The 14972-nt window shown below is 39.2% G+C and overlaps 1 protein-coding gene across 1 annotated transcript in view; it reads right to left on the bottom strand.

The window, feature by feature from the left end:
• The window catches only part of malrd1 (MAM and LDL receptor class A domain containing 1), a 42820-nt gene extending 30294 nt beyond the window's left edge, over nucleotides 1-12526 (bottom strand). The window contains exons 1-13 of the mRNA XM_044039222.1: nucleotides 12376-12526; nucleotides 11705-11833; nucleotides 11535-11623; nucleotides 11271-11435; nucleotides 9826-9922; nucleotides 7879-8010; nucleotides 7194-7346; nucleotides 5199-5304; nucleotides 4241-4608; nucleotides 3006-3451; nucleotides 935-1022; nucleotides 668-847; nucleotides 398-554 (exon numbers count right to left, since the gene is read on the bottom strand). Of these exons, the coding sequence (XP_043895157.1) occupies nucleotides 398-554; nucleotides 668-847; nucleotides 935-1022; nucleotides 3006-3451; nucleotides 4241-4608; nucleotides 5199-5304; nucleotides 7194-7346; nucleotides 7879-8010; nucleotides 9826-9922; nucleotides 11271-11435; nucleotides 11535-11623; nucleotides 11705-11833; nucleotides 12376-12526 (2261 nt within the window). The remainder of the gene's footprint in view (nucleotides 1-397; nucleotides 555-667; nucleotides 848-934; nucleotides 1023-3005; nucleotides 3452-4240; nucleotides 4609-5198; nucleotides 5305-7193; nucleotides 7347-7878; nucleotides 8011-9825; nucleotides 9923-11270; nucleotides 11436-11534; nucleotides 11624-11704; nucleotides 11834-12375) is intronic.
• Nucleotides 12527-14972: the final 2446 nt, after the last annotated feature.

Below are 14972 nucleotides of genomic sequence, written 5' to 3'. Positions count from 1 at the left end.
TCATTGTTATGAACCAAGTTATTAAACTCCATCCGTATCTCGCCATCTATCCATCTGTGTTGTTCACCCAATCACCAGTCTGAAGCCTCAAAGCAACAGTTCAGGTTGTATGAGGTGTTGAAAAATCACCGTAATGTACACACTTTAGTTTCCAGTTGAACAAGGCTGTCTAATGGTGAGGAAAATGGACCAGCCTGTTCTTAAGATACTTTAGATAAGAAGAAGACGTTGATTTCATTAGGTAAGCCTTTTTTAAGTGGCTAAAATCTGCTGGCAGCCATGTTATCAGTGACATGTATTCAGTCAAATTATCATTATATAAGAGCCTGGACTTTGACTTTATTTTGACTTTTTTTCTGATTTAGATTATTTGATCAGTCAATTTGTCTGTACTCACAGTGTGTGGTCATGAACAGGCCGATCGTATTGCTCTCCATCATGGACGCTCTCCCCTTGATCAGGGGACCAGCGAAATTCATGGATTGGGACCAAAGAGGGATGGATGCTCCTCCAACCACAAGTGTCACCGCCTTCAAAGTCACATTGTTCCTTCACTGGAGAAAGATAGAGGTAAATTCATAAATAAGAAGGGAAATAAAAATAAAAAAAAGCAGTGATGTGTGAAGGAAAATGGAAAACAGAAATGAGAATGAAAAAGACATTTTACCACAGTTTAGTTCATCGGAGCCATCAGAGCAGTCAGGTCTGAAGTCACACTCTTTGCTCTGGGGAACACACTCCCCGTGTGTCCCACAAACAAACTCTCCATCAGGGCAGCTGTGAGGCAGGACAGTAGAAGGTGGAGAGGTCACTGTAGGGTTAGTGGTATTCACCGTGGGGAGCTCTCCTAAGACAGGACACGGTAGAAAACACAAATGAGCAATAGAAAACGGAGCATATAAACAGTCTCTTGTGTTATGTTTAACACATTTACCTTCATAAGGTAGACAGTCCAGGAAGGAGAGGTCATCAATGGCAATGTCTCCATTGAAATCATCTCCAACGGTACCTTCAATCAAAATCTGGTAACAAGGAAGGTCAAAAACAACAAGAGGACTTTAAAATTTAAGATCAAGGTGCTCAAATGTATTTTTATATGGCAAGTCTTTCCTAAGTTTGTTGAACTAGCTCATTTCAAAACACAGGATGATCTAAAGAGACCACTGAAGAAACACTGAAATAAATCTCGTCAAGGACAAAATTCCAATGTTCATGACATAAATTTGTTATATCGTTTACATGTGAAAATGTAACTTACTTACAATTACAACCAGGGTACTCAGTGAGTTCATGAAAACATTTGATTTATAGTTGTAGGAAAAGGTGCTCATGGTCTTCCTCTTTTCCTCCTGCCTAGCAGCTCCATCTTCAACATCCTTTATCGAATATAATCACAATCCCTCCTCTGCCCATGACCAAATTATCTCAACCTTGACTCTTACTTTATCTACAGACTTTTCAACCTGAGCCATCCAAAGTGTTTGAATGTGTTTTATTGCTGCATTTTCGTGCCAGCAGTTCTTCTTGCTCTCCTGAATTTTAAGTTCTATCTGAGCTCTTTTTCAAAGCAACAAATCATTGACTGAAAAGGTTACTGCTTAAGATGTGTCATGAAAATATTTCTCTGGAAATCTTGAATGAATAGACTCCAATATTCACTTTCCAGGAAAATACAGTAGCTTGAACCCCAAAGGTATTACAGTATAAGACAATGACATCTGCTGATAATGCTACTGTGGAAAAAACATTCAGGAGTATGTTGGTATAACTGACAACCTTGACGTTAAATCATTTTTGCTTTGTCATTTCGTGGACCGCTGTGCAAGCAAATGGATGTGCCCGAGTCTTAGTTTAATTTATCTCATCTTTTTCACTTTTACTCCTTCTGCAGTCAATTATTATGACAAATAGAGCTCTTCCCTCTTCAAGGCCATAATGGAGGAAAAAGTCTTTAACGGCTTGTCAAGTTATACTCACTTATAAGTAATGACAGCAGAACATATATCTTGGGGGGATCGATGTCGAGCAGTAAAGCTAATAAACAGAGCTTCATCATGCATTGCTGAAGTGCACTCTAATCTCAAAACCTTTCTTTTACTAGCTTTTGTATTGCCTGCCAAAAAACTGAGGCTCAAGTATCCATGTCCTACCTTCAGTTAGTCTACTCAATATGGCATATCACACATTTCTCTGAGATAGGGGTGTCACATGACTCAGAGGACATAGTAGTGTTAAATACATGCAATTAGTAATGTAGGAATAACATTTCATTCACAATTTCCACATTATAATACACACTATCTTGTAGAAATATTGAGCTTTCAATTAACTACGTTAAAACAGCGGTTAAAAATCATGTTAAATAGCTCCATATTCCAACAGCTATCATTGATCAGTGGCATGGTTTTCTCCGTCTTTAAGTATAAAATAAACCTTAGTATGTCACAACACAACATCCTCTCTGCTCCTGCTCTGACTGCTTGTCAATATGTTTACATGGACACAAATCATTTGAGTGAAATCCTGACTGAAAAATGCGTTGTCAAGACGGCAAACTGAATACTCATATGTCCGTCTAGGTAATTGTGCTTTTGATTCAATTTTTGTTAGAAATGGATAGAAGCATAGTGGGAACAAAAAAATGGTTTGTATTGACAGAGTTTTCTTATTACAGGCCTTAAATAAATTTACGGATTTACGTAAATGTCCTTCTGCCCTCTCTCGCTGTTTATTGAACACAGAGGTAATATGAACTGCTGATCTGGCAGCTTCATGTTGGAGAACAGAAGAAACAAAAGTATTGTTTGGTAAATTTTTGACTAATAAACAGAAATTAAAAATAACAGATTTGAGAGAGGAGGGAAATTAAATTGTAGATATGTGTGCGCAGTGACACTGGCACAAAAAAAACAGGAGAGAGCACAGAGTGGAAGCAAATACTAAGTGTGTCCTCTTTTATAAATAAATACACATCATGCATCACTTAATAGAGCAGTATTATTTACCTGGAAAGGGCGAGCACTGTTGAGGTAGAGAGTCTTTCTGTGCCATAAGTTTCCTTGGTCTCCATATCGTACCCACAGCATGAGACCACGGCCTGTGGCTGTGGTCCTCAGGTACACTGCCAGACGGAACACCTGGGATCCAAACATGTGGTAATGAAAGCGGAAAACGCAGTAGTGGCGGGACCTGGAAGGGTCCTTGCCTTGCAGGTGCGTGGGTCGGAAAACTCGGCTCAGTAACACCGCCGTGTCCTTAAACTCTTGCGGGATAGATGACTCGATGTAGAGATAGTGGCCTAGGCTGGTGCCCAGTGTGTGGTCCTTCCAGGGTCCTGTGTTTAATGAGGGAGTGGGACCTTGGATGCGAGTCCAGTCGAACACATCTCCTCCACTCTGCTCCTGCTTCCAGCTGCACAGCCCGTGCTCGAAGTTACACTGCAGCTCTGGAGCTGTGACACATGACAGAAAATGTATTTCAAATAAAAATATAATCCAACAATGAATGGGTACACGCAAATGAGTAACAAAGGCCTTGATTGGAATAACAAAAATCACTTTTTTTTGCAGTGGAGAAAAGTAACTCAGGGGTCTTTTGGGGCCTCATGCGTGTATGTGGGCCCATCATCAAAAAATAACCAAACACAAACATTAAATGCAATAACAATAACAAAGGACATGGTGAAGAAGCATGAAATCATGGAAATTGCTGTCTGAAGGGGGAGAGCTTGAGCGGAAGAATCTGCAGCAAATGGCAATGAGTGATGAATGATGATCCATTAGTGAGAAATACACAAAACAAAAGACAACACACTCACTAACTAATATTATCAAATATTCATTTCCTCACTCTGATGTTTCACAGGAGTTTTTCCCTGGATGTTATGGCTGTCATATACAATTGTGGCCTCCATGTAAAGCCTCCGTGCTCATGTCACAATAACATAGACAGTTAAGTGGATAACGTCACTGAAAGGTGACCTTTAGCTTAGCACAAATGTTACATATTAATTTACATTACATATAAGTTAGAGGATTTCCAACCATGTTATCCTTACAGATGGCCCTGCCCATCTTAGGACTCCTTATATGCTGTTTTTTTAGTTAGTTAGATTTGTATGATTGAATTTTGGGTTGTTTGATTGTGTTTCTATCTATTTTACCATCGATATTGGTGCATGAAATGAAATTAAATAACTTCTGACTTAAATAACTCTAAGTGGAACAGAAGAGACACTCACAACATCCTTCCTCATCTGATCCATCTCCGCAGTCGTCCACAAGGTCGCACAGCTGCAGGTGCTCCACACAGGCTTTGGTGTGCACGCAGTGGAAATGTGTGTGCGGGGGACACTTGTCCACTGCAAGAGGCATCGAACAATTTTTGAAGGTGATGTCATCCAAGGCGGAGACCCCATCAAACACACCAAGGCTGATCTTAGCTAGAGCAATCTGGAAGGGCTGGGTAATGCGTCCCAGCTGCACGGTCACCTGGTGCCAAAGAGGTCCCTGGTCATATAAAGTTCTCCATATGATGGTGTTGTTGTGGCTTTCGTTGATTCGAAGGTACATGTCAGCAGCCCCCACTGATATGCCTGAGTTGTAATGCCTGAAGCAGAAAAAGGGAGAGGCTGAAGCATAAAACATTATTTTTGATAATAACATCCCTGCAGTGCAGTGTGTGCACTCTTTCATTCCAAAAAATGTCCTCAGACTGTAAAAGTAAATCACATGCATATGCTTCCTGGGCATTTATAAATCTCACTGTTCCGCCATGAGTACCCCTCCAATCATCCAGGGGGAAAAAAAGTAATTTGGCATAATCATTTAGGGGCCATTAAAATGTCAAAACACCAATTCAAATACTTGTGAAGTAAGTAAGATGGATAGAGAGAGCAGAGCTGTAGCAGAATAGGTGTAGAAATGTAGGGAAATAGAATAAATGTGGTCATGTTAAGCAATCTTTTAAGCCAGGGAGTTCAGCGACAATTGGTAAAAGACTGGATTAGTATTGACTCCACACCGCATGAAAATTCAATTGTTACAGCAGCAAAAAGGGTCACAGGTAAACAAGTGACAAATACAAAAAAAATAATAGAATGCAAGACAAAATATGTGATACAATAAGACAAATATGATATATCTAAAGGCAAATGGATTAAACAACACTAAGAGGCCAGGTAACAGTGAGACTCTCACCAGAAGGTCATGGTACAGCCAGTGGCCGACTGTTGGAACCACGGTCCTCGAAGAATGGCTCTAGGATGAAGACTGCTGCTGTTCTTAAATATAAACATGAAGTGGCCTGAAGAAAGGGAGACAATTCATATTCAAACTATACTCAAGGTCTGCTGCTTGAGGGTGAATCGCACTCAGTCAGCAATTCACCTTTAAAAACTTTCAAACAGTTCATGACTGACAGTCAAGAGTTTCATTTACTATTCATTGGTGGTGTCGCTCAATGTCAAATGGGATTAGTTTTGCACAACACACAAGTAAGATGGAAAGATGGATGGATGGGCGGATGGATGGTCATATCTATTCAGAAATATGTCACCCTATCAGATTAATTGTGGAAATAGCACGTCCAGTTTTTTGTGATTACCATGGCAACAGTGTCTTGTTGATTACAGGAGGGGACAAAGGTAAGGCTGTGGCTCCCTAGAAACACTAATTGTTATAACTTCTTATTGAAAAACAAACAAACAGGTGTACTACATTTATTTACTTGCTAATTCCCTATATTTACATGTTGTGTACATTTAGGGATTTAAACATCAAAAACAATAAGCTACAAATGCTACTTCTGGGAACCCTTTGATGCTCTTCTTTCTGAGGCAATTTGCATGTATTTTAATGTAAATATTATAAATGGAGGCTTCATTTAAATGATGGAATAGTGCAGGTATATAAACATCATACTGCTCTAAGGAGTTAGGGGATTAGGGGAATACTTAAAATACACATTACAATCTTTAGTATATAATCTGTATAATTGTTTGAAAACAAAATAATGTAACAGCCACGGCTTGATTCAAAATAACAAAGAAAATCAGTCTGTGATGTTTACTCCAAGTGCCATGTTTGATATGGCAGGATAAATATGCAAAGTTCAAACATCATTACCTTTTGCCTTAATGATAATGTATAATTTTGGGTAAAATACAGATATTTCACTCATCCATTTTACTTAATTTCAACTCTTCACACTCCATATCAGCAATTTCATAACTTAAACTCAGTGTGGTACAGATCTGCTTGTCTATATACTATAAGACTATTGATCCATAGGTCCAATTTCATAGTACACTAGCTCACAGGCAGTTGCTGTATTTTTGGGTGTCTTTTAAAATTGAATCAGGAAGAACAAGTGACACCTATAGCAGGGGGAAAACAGCATGAATCATATTCTGTCCAGAACTGCACAGTATGAAGTAATGGTGTGATGGAGTTTGAATATTTCCTTGGCTGATTTTCGCTGCCTTTCTGCCAAACAAGCCCCGTTTGAACGCCGCCACATACTGTACCTACACACTGTGGCAGACGAGATAAGACTTTGGACGGTCACAGTGAGATCATCTAAATCTTCAAACAGATGCTCCCATTACTAGGAGCGTGTCTGTCGGCGCTCCCAGAACTCAACAGAAAAAATAGGAGGTTTCACTTTCCTTTTCTTTCACTGCCTCGATAATCTCTATCTGGACCTGACAGAGCAGCCTCTCACAGTGTGCTCGTGTAACGCGAAGGACAAAAACAACAGATGGTGCAGCTAAAACACTTATTTGGTGTCAGACTGCAACACGTTTTCTTGTTAAAAACATGCCTCAACGAGTTGAGTCTATTCTGGGGGGTTGATGTGAAGAAAAGTGATGAGGCATGAAATGCAGTAGCATGTGGTGATGCTTAAGTCTGGGGGAGACTAATGGTGCTTCAGATTGAGTTTTTCGGTGAAAGATGTGGGGGAGACTGGTGCAGAATGGTTGGTGAAACTATTTCCATTGAAACATTTCCCAGTGAACTTTTCTTCCTTCCACATCTTTACCCAGATATTTTTGACCACACACCCAGGACATAAATCATCCAATCAGCTCCTCACCTTTCTTTTCTTATTCCCCTCGACCGATAAACGTGACTGCACAAATCGCATTTAATCACCGCCGCGGTCCATGTGTGGTGTGACTGTGTGTTCTTAACCTTTGGTGCTGTTTGTGGAGTGGTCCAAAGGCGGTGGGTGGTTGTAGTAGTCAGACGGCACCTCCACAGATGACCCCCTGACCCAGTCAAAGCCATCGCCAAGAGTGAGCTCGTACCAGCCGCAGGACCCGTCCTCAAAATCACACACAGAGGCTGAATGGCCAGAGAGACATGAAATCAACAAAGCACTGATTCCTTTCCAACCTTACAACACACACAAATGTATTGTTATCAAGCTTTCAGTGCTGTCATGATTTTTCTCAGCAAATGTGGTTGTAATGGAAAATCTATTTCTCTGACAAAGAGAGTTATTACTTTTGATTGGGATGTTGTGGAAGAACTGCTTAGATCATTCATAAAATGAAAAGTTACATCACAACAACAACTTACAACAGTAAGTACAACGATGGTGCCTTGTCCATTCAAAAACAAATGTGATAAATCATTGAAAACAAGGATCATAATAATTGTTCTTTTATCTAGGACAGGATGTATCAGCGATCAGCATACACTGACAAATCAGTTTGGAAAAAAATAATTGAAAAAGAAACCCAATCTTCGCATGCGTCTTCAGCCCATTCTCGACCTTCAGACAGATGAATATGAGTCGCCACACTGCTCTCGGCCAAATGTACAAATGGGATGAGGATTATTTGAACGCGTTACTTAGCAACAAGGTTCTTACGGCAGCTGGCTTCATCCTCTCCGTGGGGACAGTCTGGGGTGAAATCGCACACTTTGCTATTCTTGATGCAATTCCCACCACCACAGGCAAACCACGAGGGAGGGCAAGCGGTGGGAGGGGGCAGACTGCTCTCTGCCACAGGAATAAAAAAAAATTTATACAATCGACATTTTTAATGGGATTAGAGTATTCTGTTGCAAGAGGCACTTTGGAGGCTGAGAGGTACTGAATTAAAATGACACAGAGCATTACATTGTTTATCACCGACTCCCATCATGTGATTCTATGGTTTTAAAGACACTCATGGGAGATTATGATAGATGAGGAGAGAGGAGTTTAGCTGCATCCAAAGTACACTACATTAGCTTTGTTATTGGGGGGGATTCTGTTCCACCATGAATTAATGATTATAAATTGGATATTTATGTCAATAGTACATCGAAGACTTTAAATTTCACTTCGCTTGTGAGGAGTTTTGGAAAGAGAAGTGAAAAATTAACCATTTCTAATGGTTTCCAGCTGGTTGTTGTGTCAACTTGGAAGATAAATGGAACCTGGAAACAACATGGTGTATAAATATGTTTTGGAATGCATGCAGTACAAATGAGTAAGTTATTTTATTCCCAAAACATGAACAACATACAAACAACCTCACATGTGCAAATTTCAAATAACACTGACATGATGTGAATTCTGATGTATTAAAGAGGCTGCATCTTATTTTCGCATTCTGCCCGTTCATTCAAGGTTATTTAATGTTGCGCTGCCATCATTTGCGACAGATTATCGAAAGTAGATAAAGTGATGCTGTGAACCCCATATTTCAGTTCAATGAATTTGTGCACTATAGGCTGAAGACTGTGGAATGTGGAACATAAAGAACCCTCTTTAAGTGGGATGCAGTTAGCAATTTGACACACAGTTTAGGCTACATATCAAAGCGATATGGCTTCCTGCACAGATTCAGGCTAAATTAATGTAGCTTACATATTAAACCATGCCTGTGTAGTAAAGTGTTATTGGTATTTTAATGTGAAAGTCAAAGACACTTTATCCAGAATTGGTGGTTTGACAAGAAAAGAGGATCTGGAGCTGCTGGTGGCAAAGTATCAACTGACTCCTTTTAAAACAGGCCAGAGACAAACAAAACAATGAGCTGGAAGATGAAGGAAACTGCATCCTGCCCCAAAGGGGACAATTTTGTCTGTCATCCAGTACTTAAAGAGACATTTCGCCCGGTATCACCCAATTTCAACCTCATTGCTTCCCAGCAGAACTACAACAACCATTCTTAAATAAACCAGCAAGTACAAATTTGATTTTTAAACTCTACTCTGCAGTTCAAATCTCATTCTCTGGCAAAGATCCACAAATAAACGACTGTATTTTGGCTCCGACCACTGACATCAAACTGTGACATTCTGTTTCCAGAGCAGCTCTGTCTCCGATCAGAGTAGCTTTGATGCTCGACCAGGAAAAGAGACTTAAAATAAAGGCCACAGACGGTAGCCTAAATGAGACGCTCGATAAAGAAGCTTCATCGACTGTATTTTTACAGGCAGAGATCTGACGTGGGATCATATATTAGATGGTTCATTAAAGATGTACAGACGCTACAGTTTGAGCTAAAAATCTATATATGTCAATATGTCAGAATTCTTTCCAAAAACTGCATCATATTCATCACTGAGCTAGAATTAGTGCACTACAGAAGACATAAATAAACCTGCAGATTCAAATTCATTCTTATTCAGTGTGGTAAGCACTATTTTAATGATTCAGTTATTCTGTTGTGAATCACTTTCTGAGTGCTTTAGTGTCTCCCCTCTGTTATTAGTATTCAAAACAAGTGTGTAGCGGCCTGTTTATGCATGGTGATATTTCAAAAATGTCAAGGTCTGAACCTGCCCTGTCTGTGTAGTGAAACATTATTAATGGTAGCAGTACCGGTCACAGTCAGACAGCCGGGACTGAAGGATAGGTCGTCGATGGCCAGGACCTCAGAGACTTCACTGTCGGCTGAAAACTCCCCACGAACAACAACCTGCGGGGAAAACATGAAACTGTTGACATCTGTACATCGTTGTGACACACGTGTATGTAAAATACCAAACAGAAATACGGGAGAATTCAAAAAGATCAAGATAATTTAAACGAATGCTGGATCATGTCTCCCAAAGAAGAAAATAAATTGTGACTTTCTGGGCTGGGAGGATAAAATTAAACACATTAAAATGAAATTACATTACTGCTTATTTAGGATTTTAGCCAAAATCTTGTTTGATTATCCTCCAGAAAAAAGGTTACTGTCAGCAGAGGCAGCTCTATAAAATACAATGACTTTGTTCATTTTTGTGTATTTCATTATATATTAGAATTCCAATGTATTTACTGTAAGAATGTCTAAAAATAAAAACCTATTGGATTTAATTGGATGAAAAATTTACATAATTAATAAAAACTGACTGAAATGGAAAATTTGAAAATAAAACCAACATAGTTATTCTGTGTCTGAGACAGGAAGTGGATTCATGGCGTTGAAAGTGAATGTTAACAGTAAGCTGACCTCTCTTTACCCCCGTACTGATGCGGGCGTTACTGTACGTTATGAAACGGGAGCTGGCTGCGCTCAGTGACAGATGGTGACGGCTGAGAAAGGGAGACGCTGACATTGTCTGATAGAGGAAGGACACAAACAGCAGGCTTCATGTGCACAAGTCCAGATGGCCACTGAAAGGTCCAAAGGGGTCAGTACCTTCTCACTGCACATAAATGGCTCCTGTAGTGCAGCTCGTGTTCTGCTGTGACGACTTTATCACTTTCAAGGAAATATACTGATATCGAACAGCAGCTAAAACCCACTATATTAGCACAATTACGTCATGTTTTACAAATAAAGTGTACATTATTTACCAGCTTGCAGATGCATCTGTCTACATACGGATTGTCTTATATTTAATATAAATATGCCGTGTCAAATATTTAGTATCCAGAGCAATATTAATTAAAACTTAATTATTGAATTAATCATAAATGTGAATATGATCTGGTTTCTTTGCTTCAACATCTTGTCATTTACACATCATTTACTCCATTTATAAAACAACTAATTGATAAATAGAGAAAACATTCAACAGATTAATTGAATGTGAAAATAATTATTAGTTGCTGTCCTAATTATAATTTAATATACTCTAAGAAATTAATTAATTGTCTGACATTTTCTCCTCCACATGAGCGAGCTGCACACGAGGAGAACACCATACAGAGAGGCCCTTGGTCAAACCAGGATTCAAACTGGGGACCTTCTTGCTGTGAGCCAATAACGCTAGCTACTACTCCTCCGTGTGACACGCAAAATGTAATCATGGTAAATTCTGAACATTACGGACCTGAAAACTGTGATTGCTGGCAAAGTGAATCATGGTCGGCTGCCATGTTTCCGTCTGTGGTTGTTGTGAGTGTTTCCACAACACCGTGCTCTGAGCCAGAGGATGAGCTTGAACCAGGACCTGCAGATCTCCATGTGCCGCCGCAACGTAATAATAGAAACTCATCTGTTGAATTGAAATAACAGGACGCTCATTCAATGATATTGTGTTGTTCGTGGATTTGCCTTGTTTTTTTTACTGTTAAGTATCTATCTGTAGAGTTACCTGACAAGTCTGACTGGGCTGGAATACAGGGCCGCTCAGGTCTGCTGTGGTTCTGTTTCCTCCAACAGGTAACAAAGACAGGAAGTACGCTAAAGGGGACAGAGAGGAGATTGTGAGAGGTGCATGAGGAAGAAATGAATGACATAAATTCAGTGTCAAAATGCTCTCACCTGTGTTGTTGGTGTGGTCATGATCGAGTCCGGGGACTTCATTTGTTCTGTTCCATTCAGAAAACGTCTCCGAGCTTTGAGTGAATTCACAGAATCCCACCTCAAAGTTACACCTCTTATATCCAGGGCCTTCAACAGAAAACAGTAACAGCTTCACTGTACAGCTGCTTTCACATGTTTCACTTTAAAATGTGGACATTTTACCACCATTAATTCATTCAAATTCTCAAAAACTAAGTGAAATACAAGAATACCCTTTTTGACCGTACAGTTAATTGTGCAACTAGTGTATATACAGTATACAAAACAACAGTAAGTTTGTTGTGTCATTATGTGTGTTAAAAAAGAGGCATCTTCAGTATAAGCCAGTTTAGTTACCGGTATGATATGGCTCTTTTAAATTACGTAGAATTGTGTCATTTTTTCTTTCATTTTATAGGCTTGATCATTGTGTGGAAGATTATCACATTAAGAAAATGAATATTGATCCAGCTGAGGCCAGTTCCTTTCATGTTTACAATCCCTTGAAAATTAGTTTTCACTAGTATTTACACCAGCAAGCAGCATATTAAATGTTTTACTGTCTCTCTGCCCTGTTTTGCTCTGTATTATCTTCATATTATCAAGGGTTACATGACAGTACATACTCTGTATTTTCCACTTTTACTCACAGTTTTCCTCATTGATACCATCTCCACAGTTGTCAGTAAAGTCACACACACAATCCTCACATGACAAACCCCGAGTGCAGGTAAACCCACGGACCCACTCAGGCGTGAACACCAGATTGAAGGCAAACAGCTGCCACACCAAACCCGGCATCATCATAATCCTGTTCCTGTGTCCTTTAACTAGAACTCCTTATTATTTTCCCCTCCAACAAAATCCATTTTGTCACGCCATGGGCTTAAATCTCTGGTTGAGGTAGAGCTTTGCTTCACCGTGTACTATTCCACTTGGATCTTACCTGTGTGCGTGTATGTGATATAGGCTGTAAAAGGTAATAAATGGCTTTTATGGTTGTTGCTCAATGAACTCCCTTTGCTGGTTGTCTTGCTTCCTGTATGTATCATGCATCCATATCAGTGCAAGGAGAATGGGAATAGACAAAGGATTAAAAGAGAGGTTGTTTATTGACTTGGGTTTGAACCAAAGGATTCATTTATAGTAAGGATATTGGGAAATATGCTTTGTTGTTAGATTACAGTATAAGTATGTGTCCCTATAGTCAAATACGATCCATTCCATACTTGCTGAGAGTTACAAAAGAAGGCTAGTTAAGAGTCTGTGTAAATGTGCCCAATCGCGGTGTTTGTTTGCAATGTAACAAAAAAGGAATATTTACATTCAAATCCAGAGAGAACAAACTGTTTTTATTCACCCAGCAAGGTGGAAAGAGCCTGCAGAGAGCGTGCCTAATGTTGTCAGCAAGATAAAATAAGATGCAACTAATTAATGCATTTAATATGCAACAGGGGAGAGAAGAGCCACAGTTAGATATATGAGCCACTAACACAATAATACATGGTGAGTAAAAGGGCTCAGTTTACAGTGAGGCGTAATTTAGTTTCACAGTAATCAATAGGACAGGATATATTAGCAGTAAGCCAGTGCAGGAATTAAGTTGTAGTTGCTGTAGTTCAAATGAAATGAACCTTGAGAAAAAAATGAAGGCTTAATGGTCCACAGTGGATGAGCGACCAGTGGAACAAAGGGATATTGTTTCTATTGGCAGTCAGAGCAGACATCATGTTAAGAAAGTGCTAAATTGTGTGTTTAATTGTTTTTGAATCCCACTAATTAAGTTGTAGAAAACCATGGAATGGAAATGGGTTTGTGGTCAGTATATTATTTCTTGTTAATGTGACAGAGAAGTCGTCAGGTAGTTACAAAAAAAGGGCAATAAGGAGTCATTCATAGTGTAGGTTATTTGGATCATACTCACTCACTTATCTTGCAGTCAATCTTTTTAAAATTCACAAACACACTAAAGACAGCACAAATCATGCTCAAAGCCAATAATCACCAATTACCACGAAATATTCAGAACATGTTCAGGGATCGGGGGGGGGTTACTAATTAAGAGGGAGGAATGATGTTTTAAATGAATAAAATTAAAGATTTAAATTAAACATTAAAAGATTCTGCAGGTCATTAAACTATGAAAAAAAAAAGTGAAAATATAAAGATCATATTTTCATGGGATACAGGGATGATATGGCGGCGCGATAATCACAGGAGGGTGTTAATTAATTTCTTTAATTAAATATGTTCAATATATTATTTATGTTACTGAGTAGCCATTTATTTATTAATTCATGTTCAGTTTAAAGTGACTCTTAGCTGCGTTCTTGTTTTGTTTGGTCTATTTGGCTATCTGATGATGTTCTATGTGAAGGAAACGGGATAACATATAAATACAAATAAAAATAAGGGACAGGGGTTTGTCTAGACTTCTTCCCACTTTAAATATGTGTCAACTCGTGTTAAATTTAATTGCTGATTTTCTGGGGGGGGTTTTCACGTTCAAATAACTCTTTCAAATCAAATCCAATCGGAGGTGCAAGAGTGCAGAATAACGCCGTCACAAAATGCACATTACCACATCTCACTAAAACATTCAGAGCATTTTAATACTCATACTTTTAGATTATGTTATGTGACGGCAGAATTAGTGCGTAATTGCTAAAAGTTCCACTCACCCCCGTCTTGTGTTCAACACTATGGTCAAAGCAGGTTGTTACACCAGAGTAATAGAGAGTGGGAGGTTCCTTTTACACAGATGCCTACTCATGCAGGTAACGATATCCATATTAATGGCATGTTAGCATGTGCTGGTGAAATGAATGCCATTATGTCATCCGTTCTAAAGAAAAACATAGACGTTTTATTTTCATGCCCGTGAAGCTTAAAAAAAGGTGTTTGACAGGTGAGTACATGCACGTGAGCACCAGTCCAGACTCAATTTTCCAGGCAGTCAGTCCTATAGTTGTGATATTTCCAATTACAGATTGGCTTTGTATTGTCTTCAAGTAAAATCCTCAAGAATTTGGCAAGATTTTAATAGAGCTTCCCTCCACTGCTTCACTACTCTAGTTAATTTGAGATAATTCCTCCTTACAGCTTGTCAATTCCTCAAAGCTCTTGTAATTCAGCTCAACCTTCATGAACAAAATGGAGGTCAAAACAAAACAGCATTTTCAGTGAGATAAATGAGACAAATTCATCACTGAGGCTCCAAGGGCTGATGAGACCGGTGCAGCGATTT

Source organism: Solea senegalensis, linkage group LG1, assembly GCF_019176455.1.
Source record: "Solea senegalensis isolate Sse05_10M linkage group LG1, IFAPA_SoseM_1, whole genome shotgun sequence".
In the NCBI taxonomy this organism is placed as follows: Eukaryota; Metazoa; Chordata; class Actinopteri; order Pleuronectiformes; family Soleidae; genus Solea; species Solea senegalensis.
Note: the sequence above shows the minus strand (reverse complement) of the source record. Positions and strands in the feature narration are given on the sequence as shown.